This window comes from Cervus canadensis, chromosome 5 (assembly GCF_019320065.1).
Source record: "Cervus canadensis isolate Bull #8, Minnesota chromosome 5, ASM1932006v1, whole genome shotgun sequence".
NCBI lineage: Eukaryota > Metazoa > Chordata > Mammalia > Artiodactyla > Cervidae > Cervus > Cervus canadensis.
In genome coordinates, this window is record NC_057390.1 from 42,126,202 (window position 1) to 42,144,739 (window position 18,538).

General features: G+C 39.2%; 1 protein-coding gene across 10 annotated transcripts in view; it reads left to right on the plus strand.

Annotated features, from left to right (window-relative positions):
- Positions 1-4,202: 4,202 nt before the first annotated feature.
- Positions 4,203-18,538, plus strand: part of GCFC2 (GC-rich sequence DNA-binding factor 2) — an 82,060-nt gene continuing 67,724 nt past the window's right edge. For 7 of the 10 annotated variants that reach the window (XR_006269421.1, XR_006269422.1, XR_006269426.1 and 4 more), the window contains exons 1-2: positions 4,203-4,519; positions 8,234-8,359. Coding sequence is in view for 4 of the 10 variants with exons in the window: in XM_043468649.1 (XP_043324584.1) it covers positions 4,249-4,519; positions 8,234-8,359 (397 nt within the window). In the remaining 6 variants the exon portion in view is untranslated. Of the gene's footprint in view, positions 4,520-7,091; positions 7,151-8,233; positions 8,360-18,538 lie in introns of all 10 variants that reach the window. The other 3 variants (XR_006269424.1, XR_006269425.1, XR_006269423.1) reach the window with 3 other exon arrangements.

Here is an 18,538-nt window from a genome sequence, read left to right on the forward strand (position 1 = left end):
TTAATCTCTGCAATTTTAAATTATATGAGATGAATAATGCAAAGTTTCCTAATAACCTTTAATTAATTTAACAAATTAGTAATGTCCTGGAGAAGGAAATGGCAACCCACTCCAGTATTCTTGGGTGGAGAATCCCATGAAGAGAGGAGCCTGGCAGGCTAGAGTGTGTGGGGTTACAAAGAGTCAGACATGACTAAGCGAATCTCTTGTCTTATTATTGCTCTTTAAACCAGAAGCTAGTCCCTTCTCCAGGGTATCTTCCTGACCCAGGAATTCAACCCAGGTCTCCCACATTGCAGGCAGATTTTTTACCAGCTGGGCCACAAGGGAAGCCCAAGAACACTGGAGTGGGGTCGCATGAAGCGAGACAGGACTGAAGCAACTGAGCACATAGACTAGTGCACAGGTGTTCATGGAGTTTCGTGTGTAACAGTAAACAAACAGAACCCCCCAGATATTCATCAACAGATAAATGAATAAACACATTTTACACACACATACTGGCTTTTCCGGTAGTCAGGCAGGATGTGAGAGTTGGACCATAAAGAATGCTGAGCACTGAGGAATTGATGTTTTGAGTTGTGCTAGAGAAGACTCTTGAGAGTTCCTTGGACTCAGTCAATCCTAAAGGAAATCAACCCTGAATCTTCATTAGAAGGATGGATGCTGAAGCTGGAGCTTCAATACTTTGGCCACCTGATGAGATGAGCTGACTTACTGGAAAAGACCCTGTTGCTGGGAAAGATTGAGGGCAGGAGGATAAGGGGAAGACAGAGGATGAGATGGTTGAATGGCATCACTGACTCAATGGACATGAGTCTGAGCAAACTCTGGGAGATAGTCAAGGACAGGGAAGTTCGGTGTGCTGCAGTCCATGGGGTTGCAAAGAGTTGAACACAACTTAGCAACTAAACAACATAGCAACAACAATACATACACACAATGGAAAAATACTTTGCAATGAAAAGAAATGAATAACTGATGCATGAAAGCATAGATGAATCTCAAAATAATTACATTGAGTGAAAAAAAAAAGACAAAAGAGTACATACAGTAAAACTGCATTTACATAAATATCTAGAAAATGCAAACTAATCTATAGTGACAGCAGATCAGAGGCTGCCTGGGGATGAAGAGGATGTGGGGAAGGACGAGAGAGAGAGAGAACAGAGGGTACTGAAGATGTTCAGTCTCTTGATTTGGTGACAATTTCATAGCAAAACATCAAAGTGGACACTTTAAAAATGTGAAATTTATTGTGTCAATTCTACCTCAATAAAGCTGTTACAAATAAAAATTCCACCTGCAATGCAGGAGACCCTGGTTCAACTCCTGGGTCAGGAAGATCCACTGGAGAAGGGATAGACAGATGATGGAATTCCAGCTCAGCTATTTCAAATCCTAAAAGACGATGCTGTGAAAGTGCTTCAATCAACATGCCAGAAAATTTGGAAAACAGCAGTGACCACAGGACTGGAAAAGATCAGTTTTCATTTTCATTCCAATCCCAAAGAAAAGCAATGCCAAAGAATGTTCAAACTACCACTTAATTGCACTCATCTCACATGCTAGCAAAGTAATGCTCAAAATTCTCCTAGCCTAGGCATCAGCAGTATGTGAACCAAGAACTTCCAGATGTTCAAGCTGGATTTCAAGCTGGATTTAGAAAAGGCAGAGGAACCAGAGATCAAATTGTCAACATCCATTGGATCACAGAAAAAGCAAGGGAATTCCGGAAAAACATCTACCTGTGCTTCACTGACTACGCTAAAGCCTTTGACTGTGTGGATCACACAAACTGTGGAAAAATTCTTAAAGAGAAGGGAATACTAGAACACTTTACCTGTCTGCTGAGAAATCTGTATGCAGGTCAAGAAGCAACTGTTAGAAACTGACATGCAACAATGGACTGGTACCAAATTGGGAAAGGAGTACATCAAGGCTATAATGTCACCCTGTTTATTTAACTTGTACTCATAGTACATCATGCGAAATGCTGGGCTGGATGAAGCACAAGCTGGACTCAAGATTGCTGGGAGAAATATCAATAACCTCAGATATGCAGGTGACACCACCCTTATGGCAGAAAGTGAAGAAGAACTAAAGAGCCTCTTGATGAAAGTGAAAGAGGAGAGTGAAAAAGCTGACAAACTCAACATTAAAAAAACAAAGATAATGGCATCTGGTCCCATCACTTCATGGCAAATAGATGGGGAAACAATGGAAACAGTGATATACTTTATTTTCTTGGGCTCTAAAATCACTGCAGATGGTGACCGCAGCCATGAAATTAAAAGACACTTGCTCCTTGGAAGAAAGGCTATGACAAACCTAGACAGCATATTAAAAAACAGACATTACTTTGTCAACAAAGGTCCGTCTGGTCAAAGCTGTGGTTTTTCCAGTAGTCATGTATGGATGTGAGAGTTGGACCATAAAGAAAGCTGAGTGCTGAAAAATTGATGCTTTTCAACTGTGGTGTTGGAGAAGACTCTTCAGAGTCCTTTGGACTGCAAGGAGACCAAACCAGTCAATCCTCAAGGAAATCAGTCCTGAATATTCATTGAAAGGACTGATGTTTGAAGTTCCAATGCCTTTGCCACCTGATGTGAAGAGCTGACCTGTTAGAAAATACCCTAATGCTGGGAAAGACTGAAGGCAGGAGGAGAAGGGGACGACAGAGGATGAGATGGTTGGATGGCATCACCGACTTGATGGACATGAGTTTGAGTGAACTCCGGGAGTTGGTGATGGACAGGGAAGCCTGGCATGCTGCGGTCCATGGGGTCATAAGGAGTCGGATACGGCTGAACAACTGAACTGAACTGAATGCAACAAAGGCAGGTAGTCTTAACCTCAAAAGTATTTTTGTGAATTCAAGAAAACCAGTTATCTCAAGTTAAGGAATTTAGAGTTTTTCTATGTGTGGGAAAATGCAAGAGTTTGGGCTCACTGAAATAATTCCTTTCATATGCATCTCAGCTATCTCTGGTGAGTATCCTGCTTTCCTCAGTACTCACTGTTTCAGTTCAATCTTTCAGTCATGTCCGACTCTTTGTGACACCATGGACTGCAGCACACCAGGCTTCCCTGACCATCACCAGCTCCCAGAGCTTGCTCAAACTCATGTCCATCAAATTGGTCATGCCATCCAACCATCCCATCCTCTTTCGTCCCCTTCTCCTCTTGCCTTCAATCTTCCCCAGCATCAGGGTCTTTTCCAATGAGTCAGTTCTTCGCATCAGGTGGCCAAAGTATTGGAGTTTCAGCTTCAGCATTAGTCCTTTCAGTGAATATTCAGGACTGATTTCCTTTAGGATGAACTGGTTGGCTCTCATTGCAGTTCAAGGGACTCTCAAGAGTCTTCTCCAACACCACAGTTCAGAAGCATCAATTCTTCGGCTCTCAGCTTTCTTTATAGTTCAACTCTCACATCCATACATGACTACTGGAAAAACCACAGCTTTGACTAGATGGACCTTTGTTGATAAAGTAATATCTCTGCTTTTTAATATGCTGTCTAGGTTGGTCATAGGGTTTCTTCCATGGAACAAGCGTGTTTTAATTTCATGGCTGCACTTACCATCTGCAGTGATTTTGGAGCCCCCGCAAATAAAGTATGTCACTGTTTCCCCATCTATTTGCTATGAAGTGATGGGGCCAGATGCCATGATCTTAGTTTTCTGAATGTTGAGGACTCACTAATGAGCAGCTAAAGCCGGATCACAGGTATTATTTTCTTCCCAATTGCCCTAGAGAGCTGGAATCACTGATTACTGTGACATACTTGTTTATTGATACAAGAAACGCTTCATTTCTCCTTTGTTTTAATTCTTGTTTGGAGAGAGAACTTCACTCTCCCTAGAAAGTAGAAGAGCAGATCCAAGTCTCAGTCCAGGATGTGGGCATAATGTCTGATTCCTCGAAAGCGTGTGTACAAGGGAGCCTGTGAGCGCTGCTCTCCACGGCGAAATCTGCGAGAATTTCTCAGCGACCATCTACTCAAGCTCACCTTGCAAAACAAAGAGAACGCTCTACATCCCCATACCTCATCCCTGGGACCCCAACTCTCGAGCAGATCGAAAGAAGCAAAGCACGCATGCGAAGGGCGAAGCTGACGTCTAAGCTGGGCGGGTCCCATGCAAGCAAGCAGTGGAAAGACAGGAGCGTCTGCCGGGGTACTTGCCCTAGAGGGGCGGGGTTAGCCGGCGGGAAGCGGAAGCTGCGCGGGGCGCTGGGTCCTCGGCCATGGCTCACAGGCCGAAAAGAACGTTCCGGCCGCGCCGAGCAGACTCAAGTGACAGCGACGGCGCCCAGGAGACATTTGCTGAACCCGGGGAGACTGGGGAGCAGGCGGCCCGGGGCCCTGCGGTGAAAGGGCCGCCGTCTGGAAGAGGCCACGCGGAGGTGGCTGAACTGCTCCGCCGGGGCCGGGGCCGTCGCCGCGGCCGGGCCTGGGCTAGTTCCCGGCGCGCCGCGACAGCGGCTCCGCGCCTGGACGGATCCTCGGACGTCCCAGGTGATGCTGGGCAGCAGAGTGGGCGCCCGGAGCGGGGAGTGGGGAGGGTGAGGTAGAAGTCCGCGGGCTGTCTAAAGCATTCTGTAACGCGGTGCCTACCACAGCAGCATTGAAGCGCGGAGATGCGTGCCTGTGAACACTGGCTGCTGCCTGCATGTCCACATTGGGCCGCTTGGGGGCGTAGAAAGAACTCTGCGCGGTTTGGGCTTGTGTTTGCATCGTCAACTGAACCCTCACCAGTGACTGCTTTAAGTGCTTGATGCTTACGGAGAACCTAAATTGCCACCCAAGAGTTTAAAAATTCCTAATACTCTTAGGTAGGCGGAAGTGCTTTCTGTCCCCATTTCTTTTTCTCGAGAACACTTAACCAAACCGGCACGCTGGGAAAACTTAGGTGACAGACTTTAGGACTTTTTTTTTAATCGGTTATTTAAAGAAAAGATAAGTGTAGCAGTATGTGTCACTAACAGTAGATTGGGCTTCCCTTGTGGTTCAGCTGGTAAAGAATCCGTGTGCAATGCGGGAGACCTGGGTTAGATCCCTGGGTTGGGAATATCTCCTGGAGAAGGGAAAGGCTACCCACTCCACTATTCTGGCCTGAAGAATTCCATGGACTGTATCGTCATGTGGTCGAAAAGAGTGGGACACGACTGTGCGACTTTCACTGACTGGTGACTCTGTAGACTACCAATAAAGTTAAACGCAATGCAGCAATTTTGAAGTACCTTTGCCTTCTTGAAAATAGGATTCAGGCCGCATAAAGTTGTTTACATGAGATGTGTTCTAGTTTGAATTGGAGTTAAATACGAATATAGTTAGAAATAAAGCTATATAGTTAGAGAAAGAAAGAAAAACACAGAAACAGACTTGGAAGGAGCTTGTTACGTGGTGTCTTGAAGTATAAATACATTAACTTCAGACTCAGACACACATAAAAATCTTTGAGATTATATTTCAGTCTAAAAGGAACTTTTAAAAATATTCCATCGTGAACTTAGTAGTAAAGTCTCTAGAAGCAATCAACTTCTCCAGGTAAATGACACTTTTTACATACTTTGTCTGCAATCCATGGCACTCCAGAATACATAACACCCAGATTTAATGAATTGAGGTTAATCCCTGCCCTGTTAATATGAGTAGAAAATCGAGTTTGTCACCTGTGGATAATGTCACCAGTAGAATGATAATTGAACATTTCTGATTTGTCACAGGATGAAATACCATGTAGGAAACAAACCTATGTTGCTAATGTTAGGTTTTTTTTTTTTATTATTTTCAAGATGGTATAATTTCAGTAAATTATCTGTAAAAAAAAAAACTATATATATGTATATATATAGTTTTTGGTTATACTTGAGGTAGGAATATTTTCACCCCAATATTTTTAGTCCAAGTGATTTTGTTGATTTCTTAGTCATTGTTAATAATCACCTGTTTGTCTGAAGTTTTCATGATTTTTTAAAAATATTTTTGTGCTTTATGTAAGTCATCTGGTTAAACTTCGCTTCTCAAACTTTTTGTTCTTACAGTTTTGGTCTTAAAGTTTACTCTTTGTACTCTTTAAGAAGAATTAAAGACCCCAAAGAACCTTTGTTTCTGTGGATTGTATCTGTAATGTTTATTGTTGTTCAGTTGCTAAGTCATGTCTGACTCTTTTGTGATCCCAAGGACTATATAGCCTTTCAGGCTTCTCTGTCCATGGGGTTCTCCAGGCAAGAATGCTGGAGTGGGTTGCCATTTCCTCCAGGGCATCTTCCCGACCCAGGGATCGAGCCTGAGTCTTCTGCTTTGGCTGAGGATTCTTTATCACTGAGCCACCAGAAAGGAAGCCCCTATAATGTTTACCATATTAGAAATTAAGATACATTTTTATTCTTTTTTAAAGTTAGCTCATTACATGTAAGGGTAATAAACATTTTTAAGAAAAATAACTTTTCCAAAAAATAGTAAGAATGACATTGTTTTCAGTTTGCAAATGTCTTTAATGTCTGGCTTCTCAGAAGACAGCTGAATTCTGAAAGCTGTCTCTGCATTCAGTCTGTTGAAATATATTGTTTTGTTTGAACGTGTGAAGAAAACCACAGATAGGTGATTAAGAGTATTTAACAGCCTTTTTAGTTCTTTGAGAGTTTTCTACTTTAGTATTACAACGAAGCTCAAAAGGTAATAGGTTTTCAAAGGTTAGTTTGCAACGGATGTCAGCTGAAAAAAACACACAATGTAAGAGTTGTGAGTTAAGTTTTGTTTGGGGCAAAATGAAAACTGTAGCCCAGGAGCAGCATTTCATATAGCTCTGAGAAACTGCTCCAGAGATGTAGGGAAGAGGTCAGTATTATGTATGATTTTAGTGAAGAGGAGTTGTGCAGTCAAAAACACATTTTAGCAGAAGCTTGCTGCTAGTCATGAGGAACAGATGTCACCATTAATGATTTTAGTGCTTTTCTAGATGTGAGGGGATGCAAGAACTTGGCTCATAAAATCTCCTGAAAATACCTGTCTGAAAGCCTGTTCTGCCAGTTTTCCCAAAGCACAGAGTGCCTCATTCCTGATCTCTACCGTGAACTCCTTTCAGGATGTGTTGAAGATCAGTAACTATAGCAGTTTGTGATTTCATCCTTGTACAGGCAGAAGGCAAGTGCCAATTTCTACGTGACATGTGGAAGCTGAAACCGTATCATTTTGTTATGCTCGATTAGATTAAAATCCACCCGTATGTTTTGCACTCTCAGTGGATCTTTTACCCGTCCATGATTGGTAGCATCTTCGTTCCCTAAGCAGTGTTCAAACCTGCACTCCCTTCATTGGAAGGCTCAGTCTTAGCCACTGGGCTGCCAGGGAAATCCCTAAGGAACATTTTTAAGATAGAGTAGTTATTTATGCAATCTTAAATCTTAAGGTTGTTCATAAATATTACAAAATAATTGTGAACCAACAAGTCCTTTTTTGTCAATAATACCATGAATTCCTTTACATCTTGCTCATTCAGTCCTGATAACACTTCTATGGGGTGTTCTCTCTTAATACTCTCTTTGTTTATTGATTAGTTGACTGTGTCCTTTACAGAATCATACAGTGGAAATAGATCCATGATTTAGTTTAAGCCTGCAGTGCCCATTATAGTACCTCTTACCACCAGCCTAAATCCAAGAGTTTGATATCTCCGTTTAGTAACTTTGTGATGTTGGACATGTTATTTAGCCTTTCCAGTCCCTAGTGTCCTCGTCAGTAATAGCATTTACTTTATTGAATTGTGAGAATTAAATGAAATATATTTTGTAAAACAGACTTCAGTATGCCTAGCACATAGCAAGTATACATTAAGTGTTCTTTTCTTTATATTCTTATTTACTACCACTGTTAGTCTTTTCTCTTTTAAATATTCTTTCATTTTTTTGTCATTTACTTTTTTCTCTTTTTGTTTTTTCCCTTCCCTCTTTTTGTTGCATTTTTAAATAGTATGTATTTCATGTTATTTCACTAGTTAAGTATTTCACTAGTTAGGTAGATAATGCAAATAGGATATATTGTTGCATATCTATAGACTGTTGATTTCAGAAAGAAAGGAAGTTAAAGAAAGATCTGCATATCTACTTTAAATATGTGAAGTAAAATTAAAACACTGTATTTTACATATGCTATGTGTTGTGTAGAATTTCAGTTACTGATTCCAACATCCTGAATCTTTCTTGTTATATTAAAAAAATGTCCTGTTAGAATCCAGAATGGTTGATCTTTCAGCCGACGAAGAGGATGGAGCACACCATTCTTCAGAAAGTAAAGATGATCAGAGTTCATCTCCCAACGGCTCTAGGACTCTGGAGGACGAGTTTTCATCAGTAGGTCAGTAATTTTTGTAATTTTGGTTAAGAATTTTACTTCTAGTATTAACATTTTTCTATACCAGTGATTCTTGTTTTTGATAAAACTCTAGTGAAGTATGGGGCAAGTAAGTTATTACTAATGATTGTCAAGGGACCAAAATTTGCTGTCATTTCCATTACATAACATGCCCAAGGTCAGACGGGCTTATAAGAGAAAGCACTAGGATTCCAACCTAGGGAATCTGCCGCAGAGCCTATATACTTTTTTTGTTGTTTTGTTTCGGATTTATTTACTTATTTTATTTTATAATAGCAGTTGTTTTATTCTGTCCCACAATTTTGTGGGTCAAGAATTTGGGCAGAGCTTAACAGAGATTAACTGTGTTCCATGTGGCATTAGCTGAGCAGTTTGACTGGGCTAGGGAAGGGATCTTGCCTTATACATCTCAGGTTCAGCATAATGTTTACCTGAGCATAGTTAATGATCTATAAATGCTGAAAAAATTAATGATAGAGAGCTGAGTTCCACTCCTCGCTCTGCTTCTAAATAGCTGAGTTAGTCTAAAAGGATATTGAACTACTCTGGGCCCTGGCTGCCTCAGAGTCTGCATTCTTAACCATTGTGCTCTACTGAGTGATTCATGCCATCTTTCAGTGTCTGAAAGATGGTAAGAATTTGTCTATGAGGATGTTTCAGGTACAGGATGCAGCATTATATAAAAACCTAGGGAAGATAACCAGAATAATATGCAGAGAGCTAAAAAGTAGTTGTTGGGCTGAAAGTGCTTGGTTAAGGTTTAAGAAAGAAGAAGAAAAAGAAAGTAAGGTACAGGTTGAAGTCAGATAATACAGGGTTTTGAGGAAACTACTGAAAACTTTATGCAAATAGATGACACGACCATTTTTGTGTCTTAGAAAGATAATTCCATTCAAGGGTTGGCAAATTACCACTTGTTTGCCAAATCTGGCCCACTGTCTGCTTTTGTGAATAAAGTTTTATTAAATCCATGCTCATTCAATTGTTTGTCTGTGGCTGCTTTTGCACTACAATGGCGGAGCTGAGAAGTCATAACAGAGACTTATGGCCCAAAAAGCCAGAAATATTTCCTTGGTCTACTCTAATTCAAGGTTCTTAACTTCTCTTGTGCTGCAGACTCTCTTCAGTCTCATAAAGCCTAAGACCCCTTCTGAGCAAAACAAAGTATATAGCTTTATAAAGAAAACAAACTAATTTGAAATATAATTGTTAATATATAATTTTAAAGATTTGTAAGGTAGTAGCAAGTGCTTTATTACATATGAAATAATAAGAACCAGAAGTTCTTGTAATTTTTTTTCTTAAGCAAGTTCATTAAGCTACAGAAGTACTTAGTGATGAAGCCAGTATTAAGAATTGAAGTCTAGTAAACACGTAAAGTTTTGTCCAAACTCTAGATACAATGCTGTCCAGTAAAACTTTCTATGAAGGTCCTGTATCTTCACCATCCAGTATATTACCCACTAGCTACACGTGGCTGTAAAATTCTTGAAAAGTGGCTAGTGTGACTAAGGAAGTGGATTTTTAGTTTGCTTAAATGGTCACATGTGGCTGGCGGTTACTGTATTTAACATGCTGCTGTAGAAAATGGCAGATTAGACAGGTAAGGCAGTACTTGTAAAGTGTTGGTAGCACTGGGAACCTAAGGAGAGAAGGCAGAGTTTGGAAATGTATTGAATAGTTTTTGATTATCATAGTCCTTAAGGTGTTATTGAAAGATGAAAACTTGTCCTGCAAGGAACATTTTATTTTTTCTTTTATTCTGGAGAGGGAAAAAGAAGAAATGAGATAAGTTTAAGGAAGTATATAGAAGATAGAGTGCATTTATTTTTGTTGTTGTTGCTGTTCAGATGATATGTCTACTGAATGATCCAGTACTGGAATGTCTGCCTTGAGATATTCATTGTTGCAGAGACTGCTTACCAGTGGGACATAGTATTAGCCTCTGTTTTTTTTAATTGAAGTATAGTTGACTTACAGTATTAGTTTCAGGTGTGTAGCAAACTGATTGAGTTATATATATTTTTTTCAGATTATTTTCATATTATAGGTTATTGCAAGATATTGCATAAGTTCCCTGTGCTGTACAGTAAGTCTTTATTGCTTATCTATTTTATATATAGTAGTTTGTATCAGTCTCATACTTCTAATTTATTTCTCCCCGACACCCTTTCCCCTCTGGTAAACATAAGTTTTTTTCCTACGTCTGTGAGTCTTTTTGTTCTGTTCTTGTCTCCTTTGTCAAGATTAATTGGCAATAGGTGTGTGGTTTTATTTCTGGGCTCTCCTGTAGCTCTATAGTATTATCTGAAGTCTGGGAGAGTTATGCTTCCAGCTTTCTTCTTTATCCTCAGGATTGCTTTGGCAGTTCTTTTGTGGTTCCTTATAAATTTTAGGATTGTTTGTTCTAGTTCTATGAAAAAATGTCATCAGTAATTTGATAGAGATGGCATCAAATTTGAAGATTGCCTTGGATAATATCACCATTTTAATAATATTAATTCTTCCAACTGAAGAGCATGTGATACCTTTCCCTTTCTTTGAATCATCTTCAATTTCCTTTATCAATGTTTCATAGTTCTTAGCATTTAGGTCTTTTACCTCCTTAGTTAGGTTTCTTCCTAGGATTTTTTTTATATGATTTTAAATGAATTTGTTTACTTTCCCCCTCTGATATTTCATTGTTAGAGTAAAAAAATACAACAGATTTATGTATATTAATCTTGTAGTCTGGCTATCTTACTGAATTTATTTATTCTGATGGTTTTTATGTAGAATGTTTGGAGTTTTCCTATAGAGTATCATGTCATCTATGCAAAATGATAACTTCATCTCTTCAATTCCAATTTGGATATGTTTCATTTCTTTTTCTTGTCTGATTACTGTAACTAGGACTGTCAAAACTATGTTGAATAGAAATGGTGAGCTATTTGTCTTTCTCTGCATAACTTACTTCATTTAGTATGATAATCTCCAGGTCCATCCATGCTGCTTGCGAATGGTATTATTTCTTTGTTTTAATACATATCACAAATATCATATGATATTGCTTATATGCAGAACTAAAAAAATGATTCAAATGAACCACTTATAAAACAGAAACAGACTCTCAAACTCAGAGAATGAACTTGTGGATATCAGGGAGGAAGGGTGAGGGGGGTAGATTGGAAGTTTGGGACTGATGTGTATACACTGCTATATTTAAAATAGATAATCAACGAGGACCTACTGAATAGCACAGGGAACTCTGCTCAATTATCTGTAATAACCTAAATGGGAAAAGAATTTGAAAAAGAATAGCTACATGTATCTGTATAACTGAATCACTTCACTGTATATCTGAAACTAACAACATTGTTAATGAACTATACTCCTATGTGAAAGTGTTAGTAGCTCTGTCATATCTGACTCTGTGACTCCATGGACTGTAGCCCACCAGGCTCATCTGTCCATGGGATTCTCCAGGCAAGAACACTGGAGTGCATTGCCATTCCCTTCTCCAAGGGATCTTCCTGACCCAGGGATGGAACCCACGTCTCCCACCTTGCAGGCAGATTCTACACCATCTGAGCCACCAGGGAAGCCCATACTCCTATATAAAATAATAAATAAATATATAAAAGCACAATTCTTAGGTTTCATTCCTTGAAGAAAAACCAAGTACACATAGCACTGTTGGGTAGAATTATTACATTTCTTTAAATATAAACAGGATTAAATCTTATGATTATTTTATGAGATGGTAATATGTTTTTCTCCTTTGGGGGCTTCCCAGGTGGTGCTAGTGGTAAAGAATCCACCTGCCAGTGCCAGAGATGTAAGAGACGCAGGTTCGATTCCTGGGTTGAGGAGATCCCCTGGAGAAGGAAATGGCACTCCACTCTAGTTTTCTTGCTGGGAGACTCTCATAGACAGAGGAGCCTGCCAAGCTATAGTCCATAGGTCACAAGGAGTCAGACATGACTGAGCATTTGAGCAAGAACTATAGAACATATAGTCGTAGTCACCACCTTCAGCAGTGGTTTTACGTTGCTTACTAGAGGCAAGATGATAGAATGTAAAAGCTTGGTCTTTGGAGTCAGGCAAATACACAGAGCACTGTTGTGTAGAGTTATTACATTTCTTTAAATATAAGCAGGATTAAATCTTCTGTGATTAAGAGATGATAATATGTTTTTCTTCTTTGACCCAAGTTCTTCACAATGTATTAGAATAAATTCTGGATGTGTACTGACTAAGAAAAAAAAGATGGTAAGAATGGACATCCTTTTCTTACTCAGAACTTAGTGGAAAGACGTTCTTTTCATCGTTGAGTGTGTTGTAGACTATGGGTTTGTCATAAATAGATTTTATTATATTGAGATACATTCCCTCCATACACACTTTGGTGAGAGTTTTTTTATAATGAAAGGATACTGAAGTTTGTCAAATGCTTTTTATGCATCTTTTGAGATAATCATGTGAGTTTTTACTTTCCTTTTGTCAGTGTTGTGTATGACACTAATTTATTTGCATATATTGAACTATCCTTGTCACTCTAGGATAAATCCAACCTGATCATGGTGTATAATCTTTTTTATGTATTGTTGGGTTTGATTTGCTAATATTTTGCTGAGGACTTTTGTATCTATATTTATCAAAGATGTTGCACTGAATTTTCTTTTTTTTGGTAGTGTCTTTGTCTGGTTTTGGTATCAGGGTGATGGTGGCCTTCATAGAATGAATTTGGGAGTGTTCTCTTCTCTTCAGTCTTTAGGGAGAGTTTGAGAAGGATAAGTTAAGTTCCTCATTGTACGTTTGGTAGAATTTCCTAGTAAAGCTGTCAGGTCCTGGGTTTTCATTTATATGGAGTTTTTTTAAAATTACTGATTCTGTTTCACTTCTAGTGATTGGTCTGTTCAAAATATCTTTATCTTTTTTATTCAGTTTTGGCAGGCTTTAATGTTTTAGAAACTTGTTCATTCCTTCTTGGTTGTCGAATTTGTTGGCATATAATTGTTCCTAGTATTCTGTTATGATTTTTATATTTCTATGATATCAGTGTTTTTTCTCCTCTTCCGTTTCTTATTTTGTTGATTTGGTTCCTCTCTCTTCTTGGTGAACCTGGCTAGAGATTTGTCAATTTTGTTTATCTTTTCAAAAAGCCAACTCTTGGCTTTTATTGATCTTTTTATTCTTTTGATTTCTGTTTTATCTATATCCTCTCTAATCTTTATTATTTCCTTTTTTCTGCTGACTTTGCTGTTTAGTTGCTAAGTCATGTCTGACTCTTTGTGACTCTGTGGAGTGTAGCCCACCAGGCTCCTCTGTCCATGGGATTCTCCAGGCAAGAACACTGGCCTGGGTTGCCATTTCCTTCTCCATCTGCTGATTTTGGGTTTTGTTTTTTCTTTTTCTAATTTTTTTAGGTGTTATGTTAGGTTGTTTATTTGAGATTTTTCTTGTTTCTTGAGGGAAGACCACATCACTATGAACTTCCCTGCCCACCCCAACCCCGAACTACTTTTGCTGTATCCCATAAATTTCGTATGGTTGTGTTTTCATTGTCATTTGTTTCAAGGTATTTTTTACTTTTAGTTCATTGTTGACCCATTGGATTTTTAGTAGCAGGTAGTTTAGTCTCCATGTGTTTGATCTTTTCCCATTTTTCTTTCTATGGTTGATTTCTACTTTTTTCCCCTAGAGATTTTTTTTGATGTGAATTCTTTTCTTTTAGTTCATCTGTCACCTTACTGGATTGTCCATTGATGTCAGTGGAGTATTAAAGTCTCTTACTGTTATGTATTCCTGTCAGTGGTAACTTTACATCTATTATTAGGTTGGCAGAAAAGTAATAGTGGTTTTACATTGTTGAACTTGGCCATTTGATATTGGAATACATTCTGAAATAAATGTGGTTATGTTACATATCATTTTATTGCACATTTCTTGCTTTGTGTCTTTTTTTGCTAATGATTTACTGCTTGTTGTTTATTTTATATTTATTTTAGACTATAGAAATGATGCTTATAGACAAAAAACAAATTTGAGTGATTTTTTTAAACGAGTTCAAAATGGGTCATAAAGCAACTTGCAAAATCAGTTAGTGTGTTTGGCTGAGGAACTACTAACAAACATACAATGCAGTGGTGGTTCAAGAAGTTTTGCAAAGGAGACAAGAGTCTTTAAGATCAGGAGCATAGTGCCCAGCCATTAGAAGTTGACAATGACCAATTGAGAGCAATCATCGAAGCTGATCCTTTTAACGGCTGCACAGGAAGTTGCAGAAGAACTCAGTGTTGATCATTCTATAGTCATTTAGCATTTGAAGCAAATTGGAAAGGTGAAAAAGCTCAGTAAGTGGGTACCTCATGAGCTGACTGAAAATCAAAGAAGTCTTCATTTTGAAATGTCATTTTCTCTTATTCTGCATAACAACAGCGAACCATCTCTCAGACTGTGATGTGCAATGTAAAGTGGATTTTATACAAAAACTGGCGGTGACCAGCTCAGTGGTTGGACTGAGAAGCTCCAAAGCACTTCCCAAAGTCAAACTTGCATCAGAAAATGGTCGTGGTCACTGTTTGGTGGTCTGCTCTCTGTTTGACCACTATGGCTTTCTGAGTCCCAGCGAAACCATTACATCTGAGAAGTGTGCTCAGCAAATTGTAGCTGTACTGAAAACTGCAGTGCCTGCAGCTGACATTGGTCAACAGAATGGACCCAGTTCTTCTCCATGAAAACACCTGACTACAACACATAACTGACACTTCAAAAGTTGAACGAATTGGACTACGAAATTTTGCCTCATCTGCCATATTCACCTGACCTCTCACCAATTGACTACCACTTCTTCAAGCATTTCGACAACTTTTTGCAGGAAAAATGCTTCCACAACCAGCAGGAGGCAGAAAATGCTTTCCAAGAGCTTATTGAATCCTGATGCATGGATTTCTATGCTACAAGAATAAATAAACTTATTTCTTATTGGCAAAAATATGTTGACTGAGACAGGTTCCTATTTTGTTTAATAAAGATATGTTTGAGCCTAGTTATAATGATTTAAAATTCATGATCCGCAACTGCTCAGTTAACTTTTAGTATTCGCTTTATATATTTAGGTGATCCTAGATTGGGTATATATATGTTAATGAGTGTAAATCCTCTTCTAGTATTGATTTCTTTATTATTATACAGTACCCTTTGTCTTTCTTTGTAGCCTTTGTTTTAAAGTCTGTTTTGTCTGATATACGTATTGCTACTACCACCTTCTTATCATTTCCATTTGCATATCTTTTTCCATCTCCTCATTTTCTATCTGTGTGTGTTTTTCACACTGAAGTGAGTCTCTGATAGATAGTGTATTGTAGGTTCTTGTTTTTTTATGCAGCCTGCCATTTAGTCCACTGACTTTGAAAGTAAAATTACTGATAGTATGTATTTGTTGCCATCTTAAATCTTGTTTTCCAGTTGTTTTTGTACTTGTTTTCTGTTTCTTCTTTTTGTTTTTCGTTTTGTGGTGTGATGGTTTTCTTTCGTATTTTGCTTGAATTCCTTTCTTTTTTGGTTTTTATGAATCTCTTCTATGTTTTTAATTTGTGATTGCTGTGGGGTTCAAATATTGATATGTTGACCCATAACTATATCAACTTGCTTTAAAGTAATAGGCATACAAGTCAAATATGTTTTAAAAAAAATTTACATTTTTAATCTATGAAGTACATAGATTATTTAAGTGATCTTCAATCCTCTTATATATTTGGCATCCCATTGTGATTTTCCCTTTCCTATAGATTGTTGTTTCTCTCTTATTTAGAGACCTTTCAACATTTCTTTTAGGGTAGGTTTAGTAATACTGAATTCTTATGGTTTTTATTTGTCTGAGAAATTCTTTATCTCTCCTTCTATTCTAAATGGTAATCTTGCTGAGTAGAGTATTCAGGGGCTTCCCTGATGGCTCAGATGGTACAGAAGCCACCTGCAATGCAGGAGACCTGGGTTTGATCCTTGGTTTGGGAAGATCCCTTGGTTGAAGAAATGGCAACCTACTCTAATATTCTTGCTTGAAGAATCCCCATGGACAGAGGAGCCTGGAGGGCTATAGTCCATGGGGTCACAAAGAGTCAGACACGACTGAGCAACTAAGCACAGTGTAGAGTATCCAAGGTAGCAGGGTTTTCCCTTTCAGGACTTGGAATATATCATGCCACTCCTTCTGGCATGCAGAGTTTCTACAGAGAAATCAACTGATAGCCTTATGGTGGTTCCCTTATAATTAACTCTTTGTTTTTCTCTTGCTGCCTTTAGAAATTCACTTTAACTTTTGCCATTTTAATTATGATGTGTATCTTGATGTGGGTCTCTTTTCATCTTATTGGGACCCTCTGTGCTTCCTATGCCTGATTATCTGTTCCTTCTTCAAGGTTTGGGAAGTTTTCACTCATAATTTCTTCAAATATATTTTCAGTCCCCTTTTCTCTGTCTTCTCCTTGTGGAATCCCGTTATTCATAGATGAGCATGCTTTATATTATCCTGTAGGTCACATATGTTGCTTTCATATTTTTTTCATTTGTCTTTCTGTCTGCTATTCTGATTGAGTGATTTCCATTATTCTGTCTTCCAAATCACTATGTGGTCTGTGTTATTTAGTCTGCTATTCATTTTAATATCAGTAATTGAGTTGTCTAATTTTGATTGGTTCATCTTCATAGTGTCTAGTTTATTGTTACAGTGATCTGCATTTCTATGGATAATATTTCTTAATTCTTTTAGAATTTTTTTTACCTTTTTTAACTCAATGCCTGTAGACTGAGAGGTCTGTTTCATTATTTGTTCTTTCATGGGTTTCTTCTTGTTCTTTTAATTAAGGGTAGTCCCTCTGCTTTTTCATTTTACTTTATCTGTCTCTGAATTTAGGAGGAACATTTATCTACTGTGGTCTTGAAGGGGTATTTTTATGTGGGACTATCCTTGTGTAGACCATGTGAGTCAGATATTTTTGGTGTGTGGGCTGCTTTTGGTGTGGGTGCCAGGCACATCTTTCCTCAGCATTTACTGGCCATTATCCCCTTGACATGCAGTGTGATTGGTGTCATAGTGTCCAGAACCTGGGCTCTGTGGTGGGCAGGGCCTCCTCTTTTCTCTGAGGCTGTCACAGCTCTGTTAGGGGTAGGCTCTGCCCACAGTATTGAAGTAGAAGCCCTGAAGGTTGTGTTTGATCAGACTTGAGTGCATTCCCTGCCCCAAAAGAGGTGACTATTGATGCAAGTGGGGCCTGTGTGGTCACAGTGAAGCCATGTGCTGCCCATGCAGGCATCTGCTAGATACAGTTTAATTCACATCTCTTTCTCCATTGTGTTCATTCCAGACCTAGTGGTAGGCTCTGTTGTGGAGTGGGTCTAGAGGCTGGGGCACTGTCGCTGTAGGATCAAGGTGGTTGTGCTTTTGGGCTGGGCTGCCTCTGTGGCAGACCTCTTCTAGGACCTGTCGACTCTAATTTGAGCTCCATGCTGAGGTGTGGAGTGGGCAGGGCTGGAACACTCCTGCTGGGAAATGAACCATTGCATGCTCCTGCCCAGGGCCTTCCCACTGAGCCTCAGCATCCAGCCACCATGCGTTTCTGTGGTACCACCTGGTGTGCCACCCCCAGACTCACCCCCTTCCATGTGTACATTGACAATGGGCTACGTGATTCAGCCAGGACCACAGCCCAGACCCTCAAGACTGTCTCTACAGAAGTAAATGGTGTTCTCTCCCAGGTTTTGCACTTAGCGTATTTGTATTTGTGGCCCTACTTGGAGCATGCTTCTGATTGGGAAGTAAGTTGAGGCTTGGGAAGAACAGTGGGGGAGCAGCCATCAGCACTAGTTCCTTTTCACCCTTACTGTTAGCAAGTCAGCATGCTTGCATGCAAATAAAGTCTAGGCTTCTCCAGCCCCTCTCTCTGTCCCAACAGATTTCTCAGCTGGCAGGGGTACTCCCCCGACAAGAGTCTGCCAGTGTGGACCTTCTCTCTTACATGTCTCTCCCAAGGACATGGGTCTTGTCATAATGCCCCCTTTTTTCCCTGTCTTACCCAGTTACATGGGGATCCTTCTTGCAGCTTTGGTTGTGTAGATTTACTAGTTTCCAGTTGGTTTTCTGTGAGAATTGTTCCACTTGTAGATGTATATTTGATGTGT